Source organism: Branchiostoma lanceolatum, chromosome 5 (genome assembly GCF_035083965.1).
Source record: "Branchiostoma lanceolatum isolate klBraLanc5 chromosome 5, klBraLanc5.hap2, whole genome shotgun sequence".
NCBI classification, from domain to species: Eukaryota; Metazoa; Chordata; class Leptocardii; order Amphioxiformes; family Branchiostomatidae; genus Branchiostoma; species Branchiostoma lanceolatum.
In genome coordinates, this window is record NC_089726.1 from 19,670,492 (window position 1) to 19,698,141 (window position 27,650).

Sequence of the window (27,650 nt, forward strand, 5' to 3'; positions counted from 1 at the left end):
TCAATGGAACTGTCGAAAATGTCTATCTGTGTTCCATGCCAATCATTGGTGAAAGACACATCACATTGTGTTCTTAAAAGATTGTTTAGCTTTGTCTCTTGGCAATGGGTCGCTTTGTTTAATCACATTATCAAATATTAATAATCTGAACCGCCTGTTCAGCAAAATAGATTAATGAATTTCTGTATCGTCCAAGGACCTCTACATTTCTTTTACGATTTAACGCTTGAATATATAACCTGAATTTTGTTTTTAGATTCAACGTTTTTCTAGAAATGGTAAGTTGTGTCTTTTTGTGTATCATATGTGTCAATTAATAAATGTTTGTTTCTTTCAAATTTGCGTTGTGAATCCGAATCACGCGATGAATTGTTACAGGGAAACGAAAAGAAATCGAAAGAAGTTACTTGTTTCATAAGGAAGGAATAATAGTACTCCCTGTAATCTCAAATATCTGGCCCAACAAAAATGGACAAACGTTGAAAATGGCTGATATTGGGCAATGACGTGAGATTTATATGATAAGACTATAACGTTACTATTCTAATTTTTATTTGTCCTGTGCATTTTTGTTATCATTCTTGTTTTGTTATCCTTGACTAATGGACTTTAAAAAGGATATAAAAATGAAATAATGGCAGGACATACTTCCTTACTTCATAAACCAAAGCAATACTGACAAATTCATATTTCTGATATACGTTTTCATAAACATGCCATAACCAAACCTACCTGTTCTTATATTTCCGTCAATGCGAAGAAGGGAGAAGAAATCTAATACAAATACTAAATTTCTGTGTCCATACTAGTTTGAATATGATATATAAAGTGACTTATACTCAAACCAATGCGGCAAATATATAAATATATATATATATACAGTAAACGTCTTCTTGACAAGTATACGAAGCAGGTAGTATACAGTGCTGCACAGCAAATGCATTTATCAAGATGGTGGTTTTGTCCAATAGTTAGGTGACAGAAACATTATAGGCTTTTATATAATCGTTATGGAAAGCATAACAGAAACTCAGTATGTCATCAAATCTCGACCCCTTGACTAGAAATACTTAAAAACCTAGTACGGTAAAGTACAGTACAGTACAGTACGTCAAATATAGTTATCAAGATGGCGATGCTGTCCAATAGTTGGGTGACAGCAAAATTATAGGTTTGTACATAACCATTATCTAGAAAACATAACGGAAACATATAATGTTATTAAATCTCGACCACACCACCTCACTTGGGAATACTCAAATCTGGACCGAAAGTTATAAATCCCAAACTTTCTGATATCTTACAGGGTCAAATTCGCAAATGATGCCGAAAAAAGAGATTGTAGTCAAACGGTAAAAAATGTGGGGATTTTTAACTGTTAAAATTCAAATTTTCAAATCACTTACCGTTATGGAAGCAGCGAATAGAAATGCAGCAGCGATGTGCGGTACGGTTTTGGTTGAGTCGCGAAGCAGTGTTCCCGCATGCGTGTGTTCCTTGTCCCGAATCTGGGTCTAGTGTTCACAACAAAAGCGTACAGGTATGTTTTGGTCGAACGTAACCTCGCGACGTTGGACGCTAAGGTAACGCTATTGTTCCGTTCCCCGGGGATGGCTACGTTATTATCACGGCCGTTTCTCGGGGTAACCCGCCCGCAGAACGCACGGGATGTGTTTTATGTGAAGGGTGACGAATCGGCGTCAAATTGGTCGTGAATTGTTCTCTGTGTTTTCCACCGGATGCACGCGATTAGTAAGACGCATGAGTAACCGGTTCATTCGTGTGTTAAACATTCGTGTGGGAACGAGGAAGGGATAGATAAGTATCTGGATAAGGATCCTAACAGCTTTAAACTGTGCCTATCATTTTCACCCTAATCTTATTTAGCTCCAAAGGTTTTCTTCATATTTTGGAAAGTTCGCTGCGGCAGATCGAATCGACAAAGCACTCAACGAATTTCATCAACAAAAAACGAGCTTTTTAATTGTGTGTTTTGTTGTCTTTTTGGTCATACTTGTACGTTTTGAAGGATATTCCCGTTATAAAGTCAAGGGTAACACAAATCCAGTTTAGGACGCAGCGACGCCACCAGCGTGCCGCGGGTCCAGTGAGAGGGGGGCTTTAGTTGGTCACAGTCTTGGAGAGGGTTGGTTATCTCGAAATTGAACGCCCTATGTGTCATCAAAACTATGAGCGGAGTTAATACATACGTCCAAAGTCCTATTGTCTCCTATAGTTCTCTATGCATGATACACAAAGAAATACGGACTGTTTGATGAATTATTTATCTGTTATTGGTTTATAAACAAAAGAGTTAAAGCTGTTGGTATTTCACTTTAAATGACGGGTCCCTTGGGACAATGTCCAGAGGTATTCGTGTGGGAACTGATGTCAGGGATTTCTTAGATCATAATCAAATTAATCAAGCGTTCTATAGGGTATATCAGAAATGGTCTGGAGTAGGCTGACGGCTGGGATCATTGGGAGTATATATTTACGTAGCCTCTACCAGGCCCCGCGGATCGCTTGAAAAATAGTAGAAAATGGCCAAATAGAGTCAATTGTATGAAGGGAGTCAGCTACGTAGAGAGGGTCCAATCTGCAATCTTAGGGTCTACGAATGAAACCCTCCATGGCCAAACTCCCCTGGCAAATATTTTCCCTATAGCCGGCGCGGTTAGTCTGGTAGAGACTAATATTTACATGTGACAACCCCCGCATGGTATACATAGGAAAATATATCAGAAAATGTCTAGTCGATTGAAATTCCTCCATAGCCAATGATTGTAAGAACCCATTCTAAACACATACTATGCACTCTTTTAAGATTAGCACTTAGATATAAATAGAACTGTAGTTATGTACCAGCCATACTTTGTACCATGTACAATTGTTGCGCAATAAAGTCATCTTATATTGTACTGTCACGACAAGATATGATGATGATATTGTACTTGCATGGGGCATATACAACTACTCAAGTTGATGCAACATCAACATCATGCTTGTGTGTAAGAAAATTATGTAGTTTACACTGCTATGCAATTTCTATGGCAGAAACTTATTAGATTTTTCCTCGAGTGCTTTTTCGCCAATACATGCAATGAAATACAAGTATTCTTGTAAGTCTGTTGAATGAAGTTAGATCCGCGCGATTGAAATGTACACACGCAAACATTCATACACACACACACACACACACACACACACACATACACACAAACATTCACACACACACATACATACACACACACGCGCACACATACACACACACAAAAATATATACATACACACATGCACAAACACACACATAAAGTCATAAACAAATGCCAACACACACACACGAGACGGGACCTAGTACCTAGTATATTCCCTTTATGATAGCGCGCCCTAAAATTTGACTTGGCAATAAAGAAAAGTAGCATGTCAAAGGAATGGGTGATAATTAATCGATGAATTCGGACGCTCTCTGCTGTGTCGTCCTATACCTAATTAATATGTAAGACCGTCAGTGCGTCGCCTAGCAACGTTTTGAATAATTACCTTATATGCTCATGCTTTTAGAAATGGGAGGGTACTTTGTTGTATATATCATAGAACAATGTCCATTTTCCAGGCGTTAAAAAATATTTTAACTTCGTATACATCGTGAAGTAAGGCCCAAAAAATGACCTGTTCTATGTTTTGTGTGACTACATTGAACCCGCCTTTGTTGCTTAACTGAAATTTGAATTGACATCACCTCAAAGAGACCTGTCAAAGGCACGGGTGTATGACAAATGCATTCGTGCGTTCTCTCCAATGCTCCCCTATGTTTAATTATGTACGAGTTTCAAGAGGTTGCCTGGCAACGTTGTGAATATACAACAACAGGGGAACGATCTGGAAGGACTGCGAATATTATTGGTGGCATTTTTCCCATGCCCCCAACATGTCGTTGCCCGGCGACGGTGCGTGGGCAAATGCAGCCGTAATTTGCCATAATTATGTCTTTCGGGCCTGCATATTTTTACCGTGTTTCTGGCTAAACGATAAACATTCGTACAAACAGGTGTTGCATAGATTTAGCTGTTACATAATACATGCTAGACTCTAGCCCAAGAAAGGGCTAATGTAAATAACATGCTTACGTGGTATATGTTTGTACGTGTTTATGTTTAGTATGCGTTTTCGGCCTGCATATTTTTGCAGTGTTTCTTACTAAACAATGCAACGCTAAACATACGTACAAATAGTGGTTTTAGTTGATACAAAATATATACTAAGACTCAAGAGAGTCCAATAAAGAAGGTATATTTTGCGTTCCGGTGCTAATATTTGCGTGTTTACATAATATCAACATAAACGTTGACTTGTTTCGGGGTTGCCTACTTTTGCTATGTTTCTTTCTAAATGATGTAAACATGCGTAAAAACAGGTGTTTCAAGGTTTTAACTGTTACATAATGTACTTAGGCTCTAGCCAAAGAGAGAACTAATTATCAGATTTTGAAACAGAATGTCAAGAAATAGTTATATAAGATTTTGACACATTGAGACCAATGCTGAGAATATGGACCCGATCTAAATTTCCAAGCAGACGTATGGCCATGTTTTGTTACACGAAAAAGGATTCATAATCAGTACATTATATATGTAACCCCTCATAATAAAAAGTATAAATAGTATTAATTCACCACAAACTTTCTTATCCATAATCCAGAAAAGCCATATATTGTTTGACAACACTTGGACATATGTCATTGGCTATGGTTATGACCATAGTACTAATAATGAAGAAAAATCACAACAATTATGGACATTTTCTATTCCAATGCTAATATTCTATCATTTGTTGTGGAAATATACAACCTCTGAACATGAATGTGGGAGCAGCTTAAAAGTAGATGACTTTAAAAAGAATTTGTACATCTATTATACACCAAAGGACATCATATAATCAACTGTTACACAATAAAAGACAAAATAGAAACCATAGAACTTGGTCCCTACAATTTTTACTCAATTTGCCCTGAACTCATGTAAAATATTTCAATTGTGATTTCATAAAATATTTCTACAAGGCTTACTTGTAGAATTCGGCAGAGTCATATAAAAGTGACCAAGGCACTTAAAACTTTGTGCATCGGAAAAAAACAAACTATTTTCATCTATGAAATATTATACATCAACATCTTCGGGTACCTCAGATATCTTTTATGAGGAATGTCTTTAAAATTTTTCTTTGCTCAAAGAACATTCAGATGGTATGTTCATTTTTTAGCACATACTAAACTGCATGTGCAATACCAAAAACAGGTTAGTAGGGTTACAGACCTACAATGCATGTATTGTTATAAACGTGGTCAGCTTTTTTAAAAATTATAATACAATGACAGTGTTTTAATGTCCTACCTGCAATGAATACCAATGTATACACACATTTGCATGGGATGCAATAAATTTAGCAGGCAGGGGGTTAACCAAATAAACTTAGCATGTAGGGGGTTAAAAAACAAAGGAAATACAACAGTACAGACAATGAGTGTGAAAATTACCTTGCTACCATTTTGAAGATATATTGTGAGATAAAGGTATCATTCCCTTGGGTTTCCAACTCCTTCAGGATTTCTGCATTCCAATTATTTCAAGACGATACACAGCAATAGACAAGGTAGCACTTCTGTGGACGTCACGTTGATTACACAATTTCTGCCAACATTTGAACATGTTGTAAGAATGGACTTTGCATTTCAAACATTGGAATGCATTAGAAATTCGAATGTTGGCGGACATGACGTTATCACACTCGGTGACGAAAGCAGTTTTTGTAGTCCGCAAAAAAGGAGTCTATTGATGATATAGAAGGAAAGTCTGTTACAATATGTACACTATGTTTAAGTGAAGTAGTAAGCAAGTTCTTCCTCTTCTCTTGTAGCCTTCTCCTGAGCCTTGTCCTTCTTAGCTTTCCTCCTAGGTGGTTCTGACCTGAACACCAGCTTCCTTCCACCCTGTATAGGAAGAGAAATATGACGTCATTGTTTAATCTCGTTTTTAACAGATGTACCTCACCCTTAGACCATACTGGAATTGATCATATGGATGACATACTGTAAATGCATCTAAGTTCGCATGGTTTTTATTTAAGACGAAAATGGAGTGTTTGCAGTGGTTCGCGGCAGCGCTATAGTCGCTTCAGTATTGGACAGAAATGTTTGCGGTGGCTTAAAGTTAGCAGTGAAACGGTTGCCGCGAAAACCGCGAACATAAAACCACCGCGAAAATTTCTGCATTTTTTACAGTACCCCAAAACAGATGCGAATGTGTGCATGAAGTTTGGCAAAAGAAAAGTTGCCTTCATTGTGAAATCTAAGTGGTCAGGAAGGCTGAACAACTGACTGAACAGTCACTCCGGGTGATACTGTAATGTGCATTTAAGTTTGTGTGGTTTTTACTTCGTGTTAAGGCAAAAATGGAGTGTTTGCGGTGGTTTTAACTTCGCGGCAGTGCTATACAATCATGTATAATAGTCACATACTGATACCAGTATTGGACAAAAATGTTCGCAGTAGTTTTATGTTCACAGTGAAATGTCGCCGCAAAAACCACGAACATAAAACCACCGCGAACATTTCTGCATTTACAGTACTACTGAACAATAAATTATTTCTATTTGTTCTTGACTTTGGCATTCTAACATTAATATCCATTTAGTATTGGTCTTCCCACATTTTTTGAAACTTACGGTTATAAATTTGCTTATTATGCAGCTTATTTGTACGATGTACAGTATGGTTGCACACTTCGCTTTTTTTGGAAAGAGACGAAAATTGATGTGGGCGCAAATGTCATCCATATGATCAAGTCAGTTGGCCTTAACGCTAATTACCATAATGCACTATTCAGAGTAAACTCCATTTGGAGGGAGTAAAACAGAATTACATTGACCAATGCATCAGGCAGTTATAGACTTTCATCCATTGCTAGAACCACATGAAGCATTAACCTTGCCACATCTCACCTTGTTGGAACACAGACATTAGACCCTTAACCGATAAATATACACATTTAGAAACCTTACACATATCGTTATTTGTCACAAACCTTTCAAGGATCCAACAGACAGAAATATCTCCTTTACTCTTCTTGATTTTAAAACCTTCATCATACAACACAATTTTTCTGTTGATTCTTAGGTATTTAGCAGAAAATGTTTTTCGGTGTTTACAGATATAGAATTGTTAAGCAATGCATTTTGGCATCACAGAGTAATGAGTTCATTGAAACCCAAAATAATCTCTACATACATTTTTGAATGCACTTAAGTACAAATTTTTTGTTGCTCACAAAGGATGTACCATGAATTCAGTTACCTTGTGGTAGAAGTAGAAAGGAGATTTTCGCTGTGTTTCATGTTTGCAATTGAAACGATTCTTTAGTAATGCATTGGAAATGTTTGTGGAGTCATGAATTTGTGGTAGTAGGGTTACAGCAAAAATACAACTCCAGGACCCGTCCCTCAGTCCAAGGACGGAAATTTGTTTGTTGGGACGGAAAAAAATGTCACCCTGTCCATCCCAAACATTGTAACTTCATGACATAAAATTTATGTAAATGCATTTTTTGATGTGACAGATTTAACAACGAAAATTAAAACATTGAATCTCAAACAAGGAGTGGGGACGAAAAAAAAATTAAAGCTGGAGGCAGCCCTGGTATGCAGTTAACTGAAGAGACCACCCTAAAGACTTATAAACAGTATGTATCATGCTGAACGTCACAGGAAAAAAGTCAACCCTCCAACCCTAAACTCCGTTATTATAGAGACAGACAAAACATTCCCTTTGAATTAGTAGCACCTATGACACAAATAGTACATTTTGATTTCAATTGCTCGGTCCGAAGAAATATTCCCTCTCCTCCTCCTCTTGGTCCATCCGCGATTTCCCGCGCTGGTGGCGACTCTTCGTGATGGGGGGGTTTGAGCGGAACACCAGCTTACGACCTCGCTAAAGGTGTGGATTTTATCAACATGTGGTCCAATAAGAATTAATCACACTAATTTAGATTACAACAACCACCACCGTAACATGGCCAGTTGATCAGTGTTCATCTAATGATGACGTTTGAAATGCTGTAAACACCAATATGGCACCTGGGTTTCAAATTACACTATCTAGTTAGATTCAGTCCAAAAATATTTTTTGAGATAGCTGCAACCTTGTGTCCCTGATGCAGCCATGGTAGCCTAGTATGAATCCTATTCCAGTTTGCTCCTCTGTTTCTCCACAGAATAGTCTGTCCCCCGTCCCCATTTGAATGTTTGGTCCTTACCTCCTGCATCATTTTGAGTATCAAATATTTCTCGGAAGCAGTGTAACAGGATCAAACTCCCAAATGTCTGTTAAAACCCTGTTACCGTGCAATTATAGAGGATCTTGCCAATCAGGGCTTTTGTGTATATTTTACTTGAATACTAGTATCCAAATGCCAATCAATCCTCTATAAAGTATAAATGGGTGCCAGACTATTCAGTATGGAAGCGATCAGAGGAGCAAACCAGAGGTAGAACAGGATGGATACCAGGCTACAGACATGGTAGACCCACAAATTCATGTGACTGGTACCGAAAGAATATCTCACCGCTCTTCCTTTAAACAACATTTATCACCTTTATGCACCCTGTTGTTGTGTCACGTTCCAAACTCTGTATTGAATTTTCATGTATTTTCCAGACATTAAAACCTTGTGAATGAAAATTATTACCTTTTTCTTGGGGTCAGCCTGGGCCCTCTCCAGCGCGCGGCGGACCCTCTCCTCCTGGTGCAGTCTCTGCTGCTCCAGCTTCTCCTCACGAAGTCGCAGACGACGCTCCTTTTCCTTAGCCTGGGGAGGAAACACAACATAGTTTTTATCATATTTTTTTATTTTATTTCATTAGAATTGCAATAGTGCAATACACATGAGACACAGGCAGTTATTGCTGGTGTCGTGACCCACACACATGATATACCCGTTTTTACACTGTCTTGGGTGGACTGAGGAAAGTCATGTAAAGTGTCTTTTTCCCAAGGGCACAAGATCAGTGATATTAGAGGATCCGAACCCGGGACCGCTGGGTTCTGTGCCAAAAACCCTGCCGTTACTTCTTTATTCTTTAAGGCAGGCTAGCTACATGAAGTTGCAATGCTGTTTTAATACTGTAATGATACTGAAACGTTTTTAATTCTCCTTGCTGACAAACCGTGTAACCAATCCAATTTTGGTGAAACAAGAAATGCTTTTGATAAAAGCTGGCCACGCAACCCTTAGATAATGGTGAGGCTGAAATGGTAATTGTACAATCATGTAATGACTTGTATAGACGTTGTTACGCCCTGTCCTCCCCATAGATCGTCACATGTACATGTATATCTGGCATGAAAACCGTCACATTTTTTGCCGCCCTATCCTTTGCCGCATAATAGCTAATGGCCACGCTAGTCCAATGTATTTTATCAGTCAAAGTAAAAATCAAACCTTCTCGGATGCCGTTTAGATTGCCAATAGCAATCGGATTATCAACAGTCTGCACAGATATACACATTTACCAACTATAGTGAGCCATGAGCAATGGCAAAACACAATCGTCTGGCCTTGCATGAAGCGCCCTTTGGTGAGGTTCAGTCTGTCTGCAGCTTGAACGAAGCAGGGTGGACAGAATGGAGGACATCTTAATACCGGCCACTATGCCAGCAACCGCATTGCGGTTGCGTGGCAAAAAGGTTACTTTAGCATTAAAAAGTTAAAGTTGCATAAGGCGGTGCCCATCTACGGTTCCAAAGCTCTCGGGTCAACACAACTTTGTGCAAGTCACTATAGCAGGGGGCTAGTCCGCTGGTAGTGGTGTGTGTGAACTGCCATACTCTTTCCCAAATGCTGAGTGCTAAGCAGAGAAAGCAGTATGTACTCTTTCCCAAATGCTGAGTGCTAAGCAGAGAAAGCAGTACATGTATGTACCATTTTTAGAGTCTTTGGTATGACACAGCCGGGGTTCGAACACACAACCTACCGTATGCAAGGCGAACACTCTACCCACTCGGCCATAGCACCGGTATACTTTAGCATGGAGAATATTAAAAAGGATTAGACGATGACATACCCTCTCCGCAGCCTCCACTCTCTCAGGAGGCATCATCTCAATGATCTCAAACAGTTCCTCAAGCCGGTTCTCAATGTTGGTCAGCATCTGGAGGGTACTAAGGGGGGAACACAACGAGCCAGCTTAGAAAATTCAGTCAACTCCCCAACAGCCCAAACTCAAAAGTTTGGCCAAACAGTACAATTGCATGGTACATTTGTAGGTAACACTCCCAGGTTTGAATCCTGCCGTTGCATTCGGTAAATGCCTTGCATAAAGTAAAACCTTGACTACTGTACTGTAATGTAAAATATATTGGAATTGTAAGGAATTGTAATTAGGCCATGTTAATTTGATTATATGGATGACATCCGTGCGCACAACAATTTTCGTCCATTCCCCCCCCCCCCCCCCCCCCCAAAAAAAAGAAGTTTTCTACTATACTGTAAATTGTGGAAAGCAGCTATGAAATGAGCAAATATATGCCGTACATTGCACAAAGGTATTTCGGAAAACCAATACTAATGTCTAGAATGCCAAACTCAAAGAAGAAGATGTGAAAGACCAAAAATGAAGAATCCATTCTTTGGTATAAGATTCTGTCTGTTTATTCATTTGTTCAACCTTCCTGACCACGCAGATTTCATAATGAAGGCAATTTTTTTTTTGAAAACCTTTTTTTATTCGCACGCTCGCATCAGTTTTAGGGTTCCCAGAGGATGTCATCCATATTATCAAATCAACATGGCCTTATTGTAGAAGGTAGGACTTTGTAACAAGAACTGCTAACCCATACCTAATGTTGGCCTCGTTGTCTCCTATACAGGCCCTGTACACCTCCTCTACCTTCTTGTTTAGTGACTGCAACATTTTCTCCTAAAGATAAGGAAAATTGAGAATCAATGATATAGTAACCATATGGGGCATCATGTTAATGATGTAGTCATGGCATCTCATGCATTGAAATGACATGTTGGGTAAGGATTAATTGGAGAAAACAATATACAATATATAATATATTAAACAATTCTGGCACCATTGATATTCAATCAACACAAAGTAGTAGTTATAGACTGAATATTTCATACTTTGGACAGGATGAAATGAAACACATTCAATTTCTTTGTGTATGCTTTTGTTCTATCTTTAAAACCCTTTCTTGACCTAATACTGCTACTTTTCTCAGATGCTATATATGGAAAAAAATGGTTCCACCTCTGAGGCATCGCCAAAAAATAGAGAAATATCACCAAAGCCACAGCAATATGCATTGTACATACGCCTGTATCCTCCTGTATATCCATGGTTAGAGCAAGCATGGAGGAATTTAACACAGCGAGAAAGAAGCACACGACATATACGGTTAGTTAGGACAGGGTTGGACATGATGACAGCACCCTCCTAAAAGCAGGACCCCTAACGCTCGATTCCTTGGCTCGCTCGCGTAGGGGCCCTGCTCTTTAGCCCCGGTAGACACGGTTCTGGCGACGTTACTGACAGTTGCTCATGGATAATTAATGAGCTATGACCTTATTTGGCACAATTTGGCGGTTATTTTGTTCTGAACCTAAAGTAACGATGTGAGACGTAACCTGATTGGTTGATAGCTTCCCAGCATCCTTTGCACTTTTGCTCTAGATCAGAGATTTAGCAAACCCTCTGATTGGCTGCAGCGGTTTTGGTGGCAAGGAAGCCAGAACCGTGTCTACCGGGGCTAAAAAGCAGGGCCCCTACACGAGCAAGCCAACAAATCGAGCGATAGGGGCTCTGCTTTTAGGAGGGTGGATGACAGACACAATAGCAAAGACAAGCACAACAACAAAAACAGCGAACATGTATTTTCATGTAGAAAGTCTTACCTGATCTTCTGCTTTGAATTCACCATATGAGAACATTCTGTAATAAATATTGCAATAGTTTAATAAGAGTACACTGTCGTGTATGTTTTATTTCTTGATTATGTTATGATCATAAGTAAGACATAACACATTCTATCAAAATTACTGTTGAAAATAGCATCAAAATACAGAAAATGTATTATCAATTATATCATCTAGACCTTTGTCATCAAATACATACATGTAAGCAATAAAGCTACAAGCAATGTATTGTTCAAAATACTTCAGTCTTCAACTTTTTAAATTTTAGGCCTGAGGCAAAATAGTAAAATGCAAGTTTAAAAAAAAGGACTTTCTTTGGGGAACTATTGCCAGTCTTAGAGATTGATAATTGTAACTAACAGCAAATACCATAATTTGTATAAAAAAATCAACAGTTACTTTTTATTTAACCTTCTCCCTGCTGTCTAACCTTATTTGGTATCAAAAGGCCATCTCAGCATGAGGAAGATGGTTAAGGAAACAAAAAATAAAAATAAACAAACAAACAAACAAACAAGGAAATACAAGTGCTGGGGTTACTGTAAATTGATTAATTTTTGTGGGGATTTAATATCACGGTAGGATTGGAAAGGAGGCTTATGCATTGTTTTAAGTCTGTGGTCAGAACATGACTGTCATGTCATGATTTTGCACTGCAAAAAATGTGAACATAAAACTAATGCAAATATTTTTAGATTTACAGTATAATCTTACTTTGATTTCATCTCCAGGTCTGCAGCCTTCTCCTCCTCCCTGGTGATGGTGTCCTTCAACATGGTGATCTGCTGTTTCAGGATCTCTGTCTCACGGTTCCTGCAAACAAGAACATTAAGATTAACTTCCCAACAAAAATGCCCCTGCAGTTCCACAACAAGATGCTAGGGTGCTCAAAGCCAAACCACTTAAGGCAATCTTCTTTCCTTGGCCTTGACCCTGTTTCAGGATCTCTGTCTCTTCTTGCCAACAAGAACAAATATCAACTTCCCAACAAAAATGCCCCTGCAGTTCCACAACAAGATGCTAGGGTGCTCAAAGCCAAACCACTTAAGGCAATCTTCTTTCCTTGGCCTTGACCCTGTTTCAGGATCTCTGTCTCTTCTTGCCAACAAGAACAAATATCAACTTCCCAACAAAAATGCCCCTGCAGTTCCACAACAAGATGCTAGGGTGCTCAAAGCCAAACCACTTCTGACAATCTTCTTTCCTTGGCCTTGGCCCTGTTTCAGGATCTCTGTCTCACAGTTCCTGCCAACAAGAACAAATATCAACTTCCCAACAAAAATGCCCCTGCAGTTCCACAACAAGATGCTAGGGAGCTAAAAGCCAAACCACTTCAGGCAATCTTCTTTCCTTGACCCTGTTTCTGGATCTCTGTCTCGAGGTTCCTTTGAATATTACAGATCAGATAAGTTCCAAGCAAAAATGTCCCTGCGGTTCCACACCAAGATGCTAGGGAGCTAAATGCCGAAAGTGCTTCAGACAATCTTGAACTTCTTTCCTTGGCCTTGACCCTGTTTCTGGATCTCTGTCTCACGGTTCCTTTGAAGTTCCAAACAAAAATGCCCTTGCAGTTACACAACAACCTGCTAGGAACCTGCAGCGCAGTAAAGCAGACATCTGAGAAAGGTCGGTAAGATCGACCGAAAAGTCAACCGATTGGAAGATGTTACGTTTAAATTGCACAACTACATGACGTATGCTAGGATGCCCCAAAAATGCTACCACCCAAAAATCCAGAACAGAAGATATGAAAACAGGGGGTTCCACTGCAGTAACAAGAACAGATGAAATAAGTTTAAGTTATCCTCTTCCAAAGTTTCCATTAGAAATGCCCCTGCAGTTCCACAACAATATGCTAGGCGGTGAAAATCAACATAAAAGACAGTGTTATTGACTCACATTTTTGCCTCAGTCTGGATGAACGTCTGTCTCATCTCCTCCAGAGCCTCTTCCGTCTCCTGACTGTTCTGGATGAGAGACAGGTTCTGTTCCTCCAGTTCTTGGAACAGGTCCAGAAGCTGCTGGGGGTCTGAGAAGAACAGGTCTGGCTCCTGGGATAAAGGGAAGGAATGAGAGAGTTAAGAACGAGTTCTGTTCCTCCTGGAACAGGTCCAGTAGCTGCTGGGGGTCCGAGAAGAACAGGTCTGGTTCCTGGAATGGAGAGAAGGAATGAGAGATTTGAGAACGAGTTCTGTTCCTCCTGGAACAGGTCCAGTAGCTGCTTGGGGTCCGAGAAGAACAGGTCTGGCTCCTGGAATGGAGGGAAGGAATGAGAGATTTGTGAACGAGTTCTGTTCCTCCTGGAACAGGTACAGTAGCTGCTGGGGGTCCGAGAAGAACAGGTCTGGTTCCTGGAATGGAGGGAAGGAATGAGAGATTTAAGAACGAGTTCTGTTCCGTCTGGAAAAGGTCAAGAAGCTGCTGGGGGTCCGAGAAGAACAGGTCTGGCTCCTGGAATGGAGGGAAGGAATGAAAGATTTAAGAACGAGTTCTGTTCCTCCTGGAACAGGTCCAGAAGCTGCTGGGGGTCCGAGAAGAACAGGTCTGGCTCCTGGAATGGAGGGCAGGAATGAGAGATTTAAGAACGAGTTCTCAGATGGACAGGACGAATGAAACAATTCAGAACATTATGTTGATGAAGGTTAGACATCCAGGTAAACAATACTAACAAACAGTTCAAACTCTACGTAACTGGATAAATTACGAATATTATTTGCGGACGTTTGGAGTGACATCCATCACACTTCCTGCCTGAATGATCCGTTGCGTATTAGTTAAGCTGTTCCAAAGTGTCACTTTGGTCACCTTTGGTGTTGCATGAGGCCATGAGGTTAGGAGATGAGTCACGAAATAAGCATAGACTTGGTGTAAATTATAACAGTACGGTACCAGTACCAGTATTTTAGACCTGTTCCTAATCGATTTTCACCGTAGGCAGCACTAACTAACAATTAGTCAGTATTGTACCAGTTTGCTGTACTCACCTCCTCCATATCCTCCTCTTCATCTGAATCTAGCTGGTCATTTGGACCTGTACCACTGGCAGGGGTCCCCGCAGGCCTACAAATAACAACAAGTAAACAACTTTGTAAACAAGTAAACAAAAATGTGAAGATAATGAAGTCACGTTTACATATCATTAACAATGATGAACGGACATGGATACTGTCCAAAACATATGCTGTACTTTTTATCCAGCCATTGCGATCTATAAGCCAATTCACAGTTTGCACCGCACATGCACAAGGTCAAAGGTGAAGGCCGCTAACTTGTAAACAGTTCTTGTCTAGACCATGATTTAAATACATGTCCAGACGTGTTTTGTTAATGTCTCAGGGGCATTCAACTTTTAAACATTACCCACAATGCATCACACTGTGCACGAGCAGGTCAAACCGTGAACCCGGCTTATTGGCGTGCGTCTTACCTTTTTCCTAAGCCTGACCCCTTTGAGAGTGACGTGCCGCTACGGTCTCTTCTCGTAGACTCCCGACTTGCCAGCTGACGGCTCGCGGCCCGCCCGGCCTCCGTCTTGTCACTCGCTGGCGTGGTGGCAGCTGGAGAGGGACAGTTAAATGTCAATCAATCAGTCAATCAACCAATCACCTAACCTTGTACCCAAACACCTTGACCACCCCGACCAATCGACCTCTTTGAAACTCAGATTCGAATCAGCCATGACAAATCACTCCCTACCGGTAGTTTGCCTTGAAAACTAGATCTGGCAAAAGAGAGACTACTTTCTTTTTAAAGGGTTAAATCGCCGTATTATTTCCAAAGTGCCAAAATAGTCAGTCTGAAAACATCCTTTGAAAACTGGACAAAATCCCACATCTCACTGGCGAGTTTGTTTTGCCAGATTTAGTATTCAAGGCAAACTAGGAAGCAATTTGTCGGGTCATGGCTGATTCGAATCTGAGTTTCAAAGAGGTCAATTGGTCAGGGTGTTGATGAAACCCTAGCCTGTGTCATAACACATTGCCTGTCATCAACCTACATCCAAAGGTAGCACCAAATTTGTATTGGTTATGGAGTTAGGCAGCAGGGAGAAGGTTAAAGTGCATTTTGAAACAGGAATTCTTCTGCCGGGTACCCTATAGAAACTGTTATTGGGGGCCCCTCAAGAATGTCTTGAATTATTTGACACCGTTTATAACTGCACTGCATTGGTGGATCTCTGTAAATTCACAGTTTTTCTTAAAGGCAACCAAAGCAATATTAGGGACCAAAAAATGGAAAAAAATGCTGAAATCTTTATTGTAGTGACATTTACTAACACTGTCTAGCACATTTAAGCGTAATAACTTCATACTTTGAGCATTTTGAAACCATGCAAAAACATGCCATACGATGATCCCCTTAGTTTCGTGAGCTTACAAAAACCTTGGCGACAATTCTCAGTTCTCACATTGCAACGAAGTCATATTTTTGGATCATGGACGTCGCTATACAAAGTCATAATGTGATAGTGTTGTTTGAACTATTCATGAATAGAAATGACTAAATAGCCTTGCCAAACTGTTGTCTAATGTAGCATTAATGCCAGAAACACTTATGCAGCACTAATGCTTGGTTAGTGCACACTGCCATGGTAATTTCATGGTAATTATGGCTGTCCAAATACCAGTCCCTTAATGTCCTAGCAGCCATGCCTTGGACGAAGGCTTGAACCAATTAGTTGGCATCTTTCCAGCATTAGTGCTTTCTGCCACGGCCTTTAGTCATGCTTGACCTATACATAAGCACCCTGCAACAGCTGGGTTTTTTGACTAGGGTGGACTGTAGTTAGGGGGCAGAGGGTTAATTTGGTGTGACCACCCCCACTGGCACCAGCCAGGGGAAGGGGTTTCCACTTCCCCTTCAGTCCAAGAAGACTGGGTGATAAATGATGATTGAGCGCGTAGTGCGGCATTAATGCTACATTAGACAACAGTTTGGCAAGGGCGCGGCCCAAATTTGATTTTCGGGCCCTAATATTGCTTTGGTTGCCTTTAACATGGCAGTCTTAGAGTACCAGGCAGAATTATGACAGTTGATATTAGATGAAGCCATCATTCCTTCAGGAATATGAAAACCTTTAAGTTAGTCCCTTTGAAAGAGAAATGAAATGGTCGTGCCCATGATTGTATACCATTGGAACTTGCTCCCGGAGGACCAAGCAGATGTGCGCTTGGGATTGCTTCTTCTTCGAGGGGTTCAAGCGACTCGCTAACCATGGCTGAGAGGTGGGGGTGATGTTATAACTTATAGGGTGAAAATGCACACAGCAAAGCACGCAAAGCATGAGCGCAGCACAGCACACAGGGCATGAGTTTCAGCACAGAAGAAAAACAAAATATGCAACCTTAACATGCAACCTTAGGTGTATGAAAAATAATGTTGTGCTGAATGAATGAATGACTGAATCAAGGCTCGAAATTCATTTTTGGAAATAGGTGCACAGGTGCACCCAACCAAAAAATTAGGTGTACGAAAAAAATTCTGGGTGCACCACATAAAATAAAAGTTGAATGTCAGAAAAATATATTCAACTTAAACGCTCTTAAGAACTTCAATCTGTGATTCTATCTATATCAGCTAATTTCAGTAAGGAGTAATGCATCAAACAAAGTAAAACAAAGGTTATATTGATTTTTCTGATATTTAGATTTCAAGAATATTTTGTGAAAACAATATTACCTTTACCGTTAGCCTACAAAAATATCTAGGTGCACCAGTGCACCCACAGTAAGAAATTAGGTGCACAGCTCCAATTTTGTGTGCACAAAGGTGCACATGCACCCACGGCAGTATTTCGAGCCCTGAACGCAAATATGAAAACTGATCTTGATCTAAATTAACATGATGCGTCGTCATGCAGCAAGATATAGAAGATGAAATTTAGTTTGATTTGAAGGGTACAGTGTACATGTATGTGCAGCAGTTGTTTCTTACTTGCTCTTTTCTTGGCTGCCGATGCCTTCTTCTGTAGTTTCATTTTCTCCGCAAGTTCTGTCTCCTTCTTGTCTTTGTATTCCTATTGGCCCAGGGATAAAAGTTCGTTAAAAAATTCTACATCAAGCAAAAAGTACATTTAGTTTAACAGCTACTAAAATAGCTAATATACAGCTGCAATTTGTAACCTTAATATGTATATTATAATTGTAATATACGGCAAGATTTAGCATTAAATTTTACTGAATTAGCTTTTGTTTGTTTGTTTAACATATTTCAGAAAAGTATAATTATAAATCTTCAGAAATAAAGTTGTTCTATGAAAATGTAAATCAAAATCAGACTAGCCCATCTTTCAAAAATGGTTATTTCAAAGATTTCACAGATACCTTTAACTATTAGACTTTTGTCAAATATAGAACCTAAAAACCCCCTTCACACCCTTGAAATGCTCTTAGTGGATACCATGAACCCACCTGAGGAGTCACGCTGTCTAAGAACTTCTTGTACAACTGGTATTCCTTTAAAGTGTCCTCCATCTTGGAGATTTCACTGAAAAAAATGATGGCACTTATTAATATAAATATATAATGGTTTATTGGTCAGAAATTACCCGTGCAATGGCAGCCAGTGCTGAATTGCTGCAGGGTTTACAATCAGATAATACACAACAGATGCATATTTGCTCCACACTTGCACTTTGTGGAACTGTCGCAAGGGTCTGGGCGGCTGCCATTCGGCGCCAGCAGGTAACCTCAATACGACCTTACCCAACCGAAGTCAGGTACGCATTCACTTCTAGGTGAAGTAGGGAAAGTCGTGTAAAGTGCCTTTCCCAAGAGCACAACATTGGGGCATACCAGTGGTTTCGAACGCGGGACCTCTCGGTTCTGATCGAAGCACCCTACCAATTGCGCCACACGATGCCCTCAGTAATGGCAACATCAAATTATTTTTCTCTCCAATAAGATACTTAATGTTTTGATAGGTACTATAAAGCATTACATATTATGCTGCAACTTCAAATTTGTAAACATTCAAAAGAAGAATATTACCATAAGTAAAGAAATGACATCATAATGTTACCTCTTAATAGACATCATTTGTCCATTGATCCTCTTGATTTCTGACACCTTCTCCAACTTTGCCTTGGTTTCAGACTCCGCTCTGAAAAAACATAATGTAACGTCAACTGATCAGTCAATGACTGAAAACAGTTCAACACTTAGGCATTGTACCAAGAACCAACAAACCCTTTTTGGTTTAGCATAGCAGCTATGGTACTACTGAGTACTAGATTATGTGACATATTAAACATTAAGTTAGTTTTTTTCAACTTGAAATCTTTTGTTGTTTTAGCATAGCAGCTATGGTACTACTGAGTACTGGATTATGTAACATAAACATAAGTTAGTTTTTTTTCAACTCAAAATTTTTTGTTGTTTTAGCATAGCAGCTATGGTACTACTGAATACTAGATTATGTAACATAAACATTAAGTTAGTGTTGAAAATGGCATATTCTAAACCAAGACTTAACTTATGTCTACCTTTTAACGTTTTGCATTTTCATTTCATTGCAGAGTTTTATTCGTTTCATTGCACGGCCTTCTTGTTCACTTGTATATTGCAAAGTTGACCCCACAGCCTGGAGTGCCAATATTTGCCACTAGCTGTCTCAACCATGAGTTTGGAGACATCTCAAACTCTTAATATTCTTAAGCTGTGAAGATTAAAGGTGTTCCAAACATAAAGAAATTTACAGTATTCGAGACATTATGACATAATACTGCAAATGCATTTAAGTTTGCGTGGTTTTTATTTCGCGCTATTTAGGCAAAAATGGAATGTTTGTGCTGGTTTTAAGTAATTGCAGCAGCGCTATAGTCACATATTGCTACAATAATATGCAAAAATGTTTGCGGTGGTTTTAAGTTTGCTGTAAAATGGTTGCCGCAAAAACCGCGAACATAAAACCATCGCAAACATTTTTGCACAGTATTGTAGCAGTATGTGACTATAGCGCTGCTGCAATTACTTAAAACCACATAAAACGAACATAAAACCACCGCGAAATTTTCTCCATTTACAGTAACGCGTCCTTACATCTTGATGGCTTCGACGGAGTTCTTGTCGTTCTCCTTGAGGAACTCGTCAAACATGGCGGCGTCCTCCTCCAGGTACTGTTCCGCCAGCTCCAGCTTCCTCTCCTCCGCGGCCGCGATCTCCTCCAACTTTCGCATCTCATCTCTCTTCACTCCTAGGGAGTACTACGGAAAAATAGGGTAGACAATATTGTAAATGTTGCCATAGGTTAAGGTAAAGCAGGCATCCTCATTTGAGGTGAAGCATGTAGCTAGTGGTAGTGCAATGCGGCTTTGCCATGGCTCGCGTTTTTGGCCAAGCATACCGGGTCACCCCTACTCTTCTCGATAAGTGTGTTGGGTTTTTCTACTTGCAGAGGTTTGACGCTTGAGGCTTATGTCTAAAGCTCCCTCATACACGGGGCTGCCGGCTTTACGTCACCATCCGAAATGACAAATTAATGCAATCCCTTACAACATGTCCGAGCTCAGGAGTCTACCCTAGGATTGAGTACTTAACAGAAAAATATCAAAATATGGGGCAAATTACTGTAAAACGTTGACATTTTTTGCGATGATAAGTTCACAGTTTTCAAAGAGACCTCTCACCATGAACTCATCCCATTACAAACGTTACGTTGTCTTTTATTGTGTCATCACAGTTGTTCGTTGTTTAAACCACAAACTCTAAGATATGCCAAAGTCTTGATTTTGAGATGAATTAAAGTACAACAAGAACTTGTAAGTTGCAGGTTAAGTTAGTTTAAGCAGTTCAATTTGTGGATAAGAAGGTCAAGGTTTAAATCCAGCCTTGCTATCATAGTTTTCAACCTTAAATCATTGTTAGCTACAGGTAGGGGCTGCAATGCTTTGGTAGGAGTGTCATTCAAACAAATGGCACATAAAATGTTTGGGTTATGCTACTACTGTCACAAGTATGAGCTACACAATTCATTAAACAACAAAGATATGAAATTACAAGATACGATACACAAATAAACCTACCTGTACAAGGAACATTTCCCTCTTTTTGTTGATATACTCGGCAAGGTCCTCCTTCTCTACATGTCTGTCTGCTCAGGAGAAGGAGAAACATGTTTAATTTGACTAATGAAACATTCCCTTCCATTGGACAGCTAGCTGTCAATCAATCTTCCAAAACTTTCTCCACATAAATTGTCTTTACCCCTAATGAGACATTCCCTGCCATTGGACAGCTTGCTGCCAATCATCAGATCATAACCTTTATCTAAATTTGTCCTTGTCCTAAATGAGACATTCCCTGGCATTGGACAGCTTGCTGCCAATCATCACAACCTTTATCCAAATATGTTGATCCTTACTCCTAATGAGACATTTGCTGCCATTGGACAGCTTGGTGCCAATCATCACAACCTTCATCCTTAATGAGACATTCTCTCCCATTGGACAGCTAGCTGTCAATCAATCATCAAAATCTTCCTCCATATGATATCCTTACCCCTGGTGACAGCGATGGTCCAGCTGGGATCCTCCTTCACAGCCACGGCTTTATCCTCATCCTCTCTCTCGTCCTCCGAATCTGACGACTCGATCACGGCCTTCCGCATGGACGCCGTCTTGGCGTTCACCCGCGTAGCGTACGTCGTCTTCTCGTGAACGCGTAGGTTCCTTTGTTTTACCCTTTCCTGTTGAGGTAGAAGAATTTTCAGACCTTTCCTTATGACAATAATCATTGTTGTTTCGTACATATACTTCAGCAAAGTCTAAAAGTAGAAAATTGCAATTTCAGACCACTGTAAGTGCAGAAATGTTCGCGGTGGTTTTATGTTCACGGTTTTCGCATCGACCGTTTCACCACAAACTTTGAAACCATCGTGAACATTTTTGTCCAAAACTGAAGCAGTATGTGACTATAACACGAAATTAAAACCACCACAAACACTCTCTTTTTGGCCTTAGCGCGAAATAAAAACCATGCAAACTTAAATGAAATTCAAAGTATACAAAACGATGATGCACAATTGAAGGAGAGAAAAGTACACTGACACAAAATAAATGGATTTCTATTTCCACCTAGTAATAGTATGTTTCCAATGGACAGCCTTTAGGAAAGCAAAGAAACTATTTTTTAAATTCCATCAAGTGAACTCATTCATGAGCTGAGCTAGGCATCAGCCTAAGGATTGTGTAACTGTGTTACAACATTTTGGGAAACAGTAAGAAAATATTCACCAGGGCTTGAAATTCCATTTTGGGAATAGGTTAAATACAAAGTTTAACACTTCTGCCTCAGTCTCTTAAAGTAAGTATTTCAATCTGTAATTCTATATCTAACTTCAAATTTCAAACAATACATGAAATAGAATACAACAAAAAATTATTGCTTTTTCTTATACTTAGATTTCAAAAATATTCTGTACACTAGTGTACAATAACTATACTATTTAGTACCTTTACCCTACAGCGCACACAAATATCTAGGTGCACTGGGGCACCCACAGTTTTGGGTGCACACAGGTGCACATGCACCTACTATTTCGAGCCCTGTTCACCATTGCTAGACTGGGTGCTGCAAGATCCAATTTCCTACGATACAATCTAAGACATCTAGAAAAAAACAGATATTTGCACTCACCGCTTTCTTTTTCTGTCTCTCCTTGTCCCTAAGGATGAAGATGTCATTCTCTACCGGCATTGTGAAGGGGTTGTGGTCAGGGGCAAGCTCTGTTCCTGCTATAACATTGTAAGAAGCAGGAGTATAATGTTAGTAAAGTACTATCAGTATATCACAGCAACAAAAAAGTAAACACAACTACTGATTTTGACACAACAATCATTTTTGAATCACATTTTTCACCTCATTTGACCTAACCTATCTTCACCTCACATGACCTTACTATCATATATCTATGACATCATAATTGTTATATATGTACCAAAATATTACAACTTACCTACAAATATGTAGAATACTATTAGAATTGTTGTGCAATGGTTCTTTTCATTTCTAAAATAGACTACTACAGTCTCCAAAAGCTGTTGCAAAATACTTGTTGACAATGACATACTTTGAACCTTGCACATACTGTTGAACAATAACATTAATTCATTATTGGACAATAATGCATTCTGATAATGGTTTCCATAGCAACCTTATTGGTAAGCAAATAAAGGGTGGAGTCACCGTTCGTAGGGCGCACAAGCTACGAAATGTCATAGTCTTGATAAGTCATAAATCAATATATTCATATTCAGTGCATACGAAATGCCCATAAAGTTGGTGTGTTACACTGAAGGGTGTTTTTACTGGTTGATTGTTTTCCAAGGAAAGTTTGTTCCTTAGAATGGCGTTATGTGATAACTACGAGAGACGCTGACCTGACAGTGGAGATCCCGCGCCTGACCCCGGGGATTGTGGGAAGGTAACACGCCCGGATTGTCGCGAGGCCGTGCCTGCCCCTGCGGAGGTCAAAGAAACATGTATTGATGAAGGTTAGACATCCAGGTAATAAGATACGCCAAAAATAATTACTCAAGCAACTGGATAAGATTGACTGTTTCAAAATCTTACCCAGTTGCTTGAGTAGTAGTAAAATCATTCTTTATTTGAAAAGAAAGTAGGACACAAAGCCCAGGTCACGATGGTCATCACGATGTGGTGACCAAATGTGCAGGGACGGACGAATTACAAATACAATTCACAGTTAAAATCCGAATACATATTCACTTATATACAAAGGTAACAAATTGATATTGCACTTAGGGCAGGACTACGGTTGCTTCTACAGTAAAGTGTCTGCTTCCCAGTGGGGCTCGTGTCGCGCACTCCATATGGCATATGACGATAGAATAGCTATGCAGCTAATGTCTCTGAAAAGGTTCTTAGGCACTTTTGCCTGCACTACTTTGAACATTGTCCGCAGTCTGTTTTTGTTCTCTGGTGTGATGAGTCCCCTTGATCCAACCTCGAAGCAGGTAAGTGTGGTTGTGGTGCCCGCAGCTCTCAATTCTGTCGCTAGGGCTGAATATTTGTTTACCTTTCGTTCATGGCTCGCGTTAATGTTTTGTTCAAAGGCCACAGTTAGTTCATGTATGTGGATTGTCCTTTGTTCTGGGAGGTAGGTGACTAAGTCTGGTTTCTGAGTTGTAGGTAATATGTGCGCCGGCACGGTTCCTCCGTTGATAGTGTGTCCTTGGATGTCTGCGTAGACTGTAGCGTTGGTCTGTGGGAGATCGATAGCCTCCTGGATGCTGTCCATTATGTACTTTAATATGGCGTTGTGTCGAAAGGTATATCGCCCTTGCTGGAGAGAAACATTGCAGTGGTTCAGGACGTGGTGGAGTGTTTCTCGGTTACCACACAGTTTACATCGGTCACTGTTGCGTTTTCCCCAGGTGATCAGGTTACAGAATGTGGGCAGGGCGTCGATCGAGGCACGTACCGCGAAGCTGAGAACACCTTTTGGTAGGTTGTATATGATCGACCGCCACGTAAGGTCACATTTCTCTTCTTCCAGGAGTTGTAGCATGCGCCCTTGCTGTAGTAGGGTTTTCTGGTGCTCGCTCCAGACGTTATGACGCATTTCTGTCACCTGTTGTTTGATGTGTTTACGCACAGAAGACCATTCTGAATCTTTTGCTGCATGTGTGGCCTGTTGGTGGATAGTGTGCAGTGTTCGAAATAACCACCTGCAGTCTGCAATTTGCAGACAGATTTTCAAGATTGCAGGAGAAAAATTAAACAATCTGCTATTTTGCAGAATGAAATTTTGTCTTTTCCGATGGCCGTGATTTTTGTCACAGGTTGTGCAATCTAATTACGCATCAGAACACTTATGCCCTGCAATGTTATAATGTCCTTGTTCCTCCTTATCAGGCAGGTTGTTGAATTTTTTTACATACAGATATTGAAATAAAAAAAAGTTATTTGATGTGATGTTGCCATTTGAATTACAGAAGTAAATTCGCTTGTCATTTGAATAATGTTTTACACATATGTATGTTTTTCCTGTTTCAAACTTTGTAAAAATTAAAGATAAAGTGTGAGAGAATAAAGAATTACAGTAATGTTGCAAAACTAGATATATAAATACAAATGTATAGGCATTATTAGATTGAGAGGGTTGTAGTATGGAGGCTTGTGTATTTGCAGAAAATATTTTCAAATTGCAGAACAAAATTTTGACATTCTGCAATATTGCAGAACACTGGAAAAAAGTATTTCTACCACTGGTGTGGGACGTTTTAATACCACACTTCTGCATCTTCCTGGTCCATTGCGATTCACGGTCTAGCTTAGCTTGTACAGCATGTTTTACTTTCTCGTCGCCTTTGAGGGTTGACCTACTGTAGGCCAGGGTGTGGGCCTCTAGATACAGGTCTGAGATAGTTCTATAGTTGAGACCCCTTGTGTTGTACAGGATAGCGTTTGTGGCACCAGGTTGCATTTTAAGCCATGTCTTGATCGCCTTTGTGTGAATGGCATCAAGTTTTTGTAACTGGGTGTCTGTTAGGTCATGTACCATCAGCATGTACCTCCACGATGGGAAAGCGTACTCCATGTATACTCTCAGTTTGTATTCATTTCTTATGGTTGATTTGTTTATATTTTCAATAGTTGTTTCTATTGTCTTGGCAAGAATGTCGTATGTCTCTCTTGTCTTGCCCAGGAAGGTTATGTAGCCACCTAGGAACTTCTCCGGTGCATCTTTAGTTGTTTTGACAGGATCCCCATCGATCAAGAAGCTAATGTCCGATGGCTTGCCGCTCACAATGGACATGGACTTGCACTTTCGCGGTTTCAGGGATAAGTTCATCGATTTTGTGTTGGTTGATATTTCATTAATGAGTTTCTGGTGCTGTCTCTTGTGGGTGGATATGAGGCAGAAGTCGTCTGCGAATGGCAGTGTGACATAGTGTTTGTCATTTAGATTGTAGCCATAATGTTGTTCCACCCCCTTGAGATGTTGAAGGATAGGCTGGAACACCGTTAGAAAGATGATAGGTGAAAGGTTGTCAGTAATTATATTTGGCGTAAAAGAAACATGTTATGAGCTAATACTGTAAATCCTGAAATATTTGTGGTTGTGGTAAATTGTAACCTTTCCACTGAGAAGTAAAGAAATATGCTCTGTCTTGCAAATGTGTTGCTACAATTGTTTCTACTGCAAACTTAAGTTGCTGCAACCAATGCCTCCTTTATTAGTACCCTTCTAGGGTGAAATTAAATCCCCACGATCATAAATAAGAATATAACACGGGGAATTCCGTATCGCCCAAGGTACCAGCCCAGCCGTGGGTCGTATAGCCTTACAGCCGAAGGCCGATGCGACCCACGGGAGGGCTGGGACCGAGGGTGACGCCCCTGCGGAATACAACGTGTTGTTTCTTATTTATGTCATACCCACCTGAAAAAACACATTTCAATACAAAATGCTTGAAGTTGAGAGAGTTTTGTGTCCTCGAACAAAAATAATTGATTCCAAACTCTGAATCTGGTATTCAAATTTTCGACAGCGGTGCAACCGGCGTACTCGAAATACATTCTAAATATTCTGTGGAAGCCTGTCTGATACAAGTAGAACCCCGTGTGATACGGGAAATTGTCACATGATGTGGAACACCCATATCGAACATTTTCGCCGCCCAGTAGTCTGAGAATAGCCTGGGTATTAAAAACATCTTAATATACATGTACGCTCTGACTCCCGTCCTAAGAATTACTGTGGCGAGCGCAAGTGTTAACTAAGATGATAGTACCCAGGCTAGAGCGAGAACTGGCCTTCTTTGTTTATTTGTTTGTTTATCAATCTAACCAGTGGAAATCATGTCGCCAACTGGCGATAGTCCACTTCCCAATGCGATTTAAATGGTTGGATCAGACTACACAAGGCTAGGTGTACATGTAATTTTAATTATATTCTAATTCTTCAAGATATTTTCATATGTTAGAATTTCCATTATGCTTGAACACTGAGATTTTCTAACTCATCAAAGTTTGGGCAACTGAAGGCACATTTTCGTCTTACTTAGTATGACTCATCAAAAACAAACATGGGATACATGTCTATCTAACAATATCTCATGCATGAGAATCACCAAATTTTACAAGCATGGGTAAACACCCCCCTCCCACAAACACACATTTCAACACAACAAAACTTACGAGATTTCGAATTCGCCGAGACCGGCGAAGCCGCCGACGACTGCCTCGACACGGTAGACATATTTGCTTGTCAAAACCTGTGAATATTAAAAACATAAACATATCTGTTTATAGTATTTTCAAAATAAACAGATGTCAAACTTTCTATGAACAGAAATCACTTAGTTTTCAGGCGATGCTCGGTAGCATATGCTTGCCAAATACAAAAACACAACATTTTTAAACACACAGATATTAATAAATCTGATAAATGATATCCTCTCTATCATCAAAAACAGTTTGGTAATCTAAAATTACCTCTTTTTGCTGAAAATAGACAAAAAAGTCACAGAAAATGTCTCCTAGCGCCAAGTTTTGATTTGGTGTCCACCATAACAACACCAAAACGAGGTTGGTCATAGCAACGAGCTATGCGCAGACGCCATTTTATGTAAATGAGCAAAGAGGGTTAAAGGTCAATTTTTCCCGGATAATTTTCCGTCTCTATTTTCTACATTTTATACAAATA

General features: G+C 39.9%; 2 protein-coding genes across 4 annotated transcripts in view; both read right to left on the minus strand.

Moving 5' to 3' along the window:
• LOC136435927 (twitchin-like) overlaps positions 1–1,569 on the minus strand; it is a 45,947-nt gene extending 44,378 nt beyond the window's left edge. Inside the window, exon 1 of the mRNA XM_066429636.1 lies at positions 1,407–1,569. The gene's annotated coding sequence lies outside the window, so the exon portion shown is untranslated. The remainder of the gene's footprint in view (positions 1–1,406) is intronic.
• Positions 1,570–4,666: 3,097 nt separating this feature from the next.
• On the minus strand, positions 4,667–27,547 carry LOC136435623 (cilia- and flagella-associated protein 100-like). Of its 3 annotated transcripts, XM_066429269.1 has the most exons (21): positions 27,440–27,547; positions 27,143–27,219; positions 23,356–23,436; positions 22,613–22,710; positions 21,476–21,662; positions 21,001–21,068; positions 20,018–20,181; positions 18,999–19,079; positions 18,389–18,464; positions 17,913–17,994; positions 17,110–17,196; positions 15,406–15,535; positions 14,963–15,038; positions 13,878–14,029; positions 12,693–12,791; positions 11,958–11,994; positions 10,895–10,974; positions 10,120–10,216; positions 8,745–8,864; positions 7,856–7,987; positions 5,874–5,989 (listed from the first exon to the last, which is right to left on the minus strand). In XM_066429269.1, exons 2-20 carry the CDS (start codon positions 27,201–27,203, stop codon positions 7,865–7,867), a joined length of 1,899 nt encoding a protein of 632 aa, XP_066285366.1. In that variant the 5' UTR covers positions 27,204–27,219; positions 27,440–27,547; the 3' UTR covers positions 5,874–5,989; positions 7,856–7,864. The 3 variants fall into 3 exon arrangements, with proteins under 3 accessions (XP_066285367.1, XP_066285366.1, XP_066285368.1); XM_066429270.1 differs by lacking the exon at positions 7,856–7,987 and having other exon boundaries at positions 4,667–5,989; XM_066429271.1 differs by lacking the exon at positions 17,110–17,196 and having other exon boundaries at positions 27,440–27,546.
• Positions 27,548–27,650: the final 103 nt, after the last annotated feature.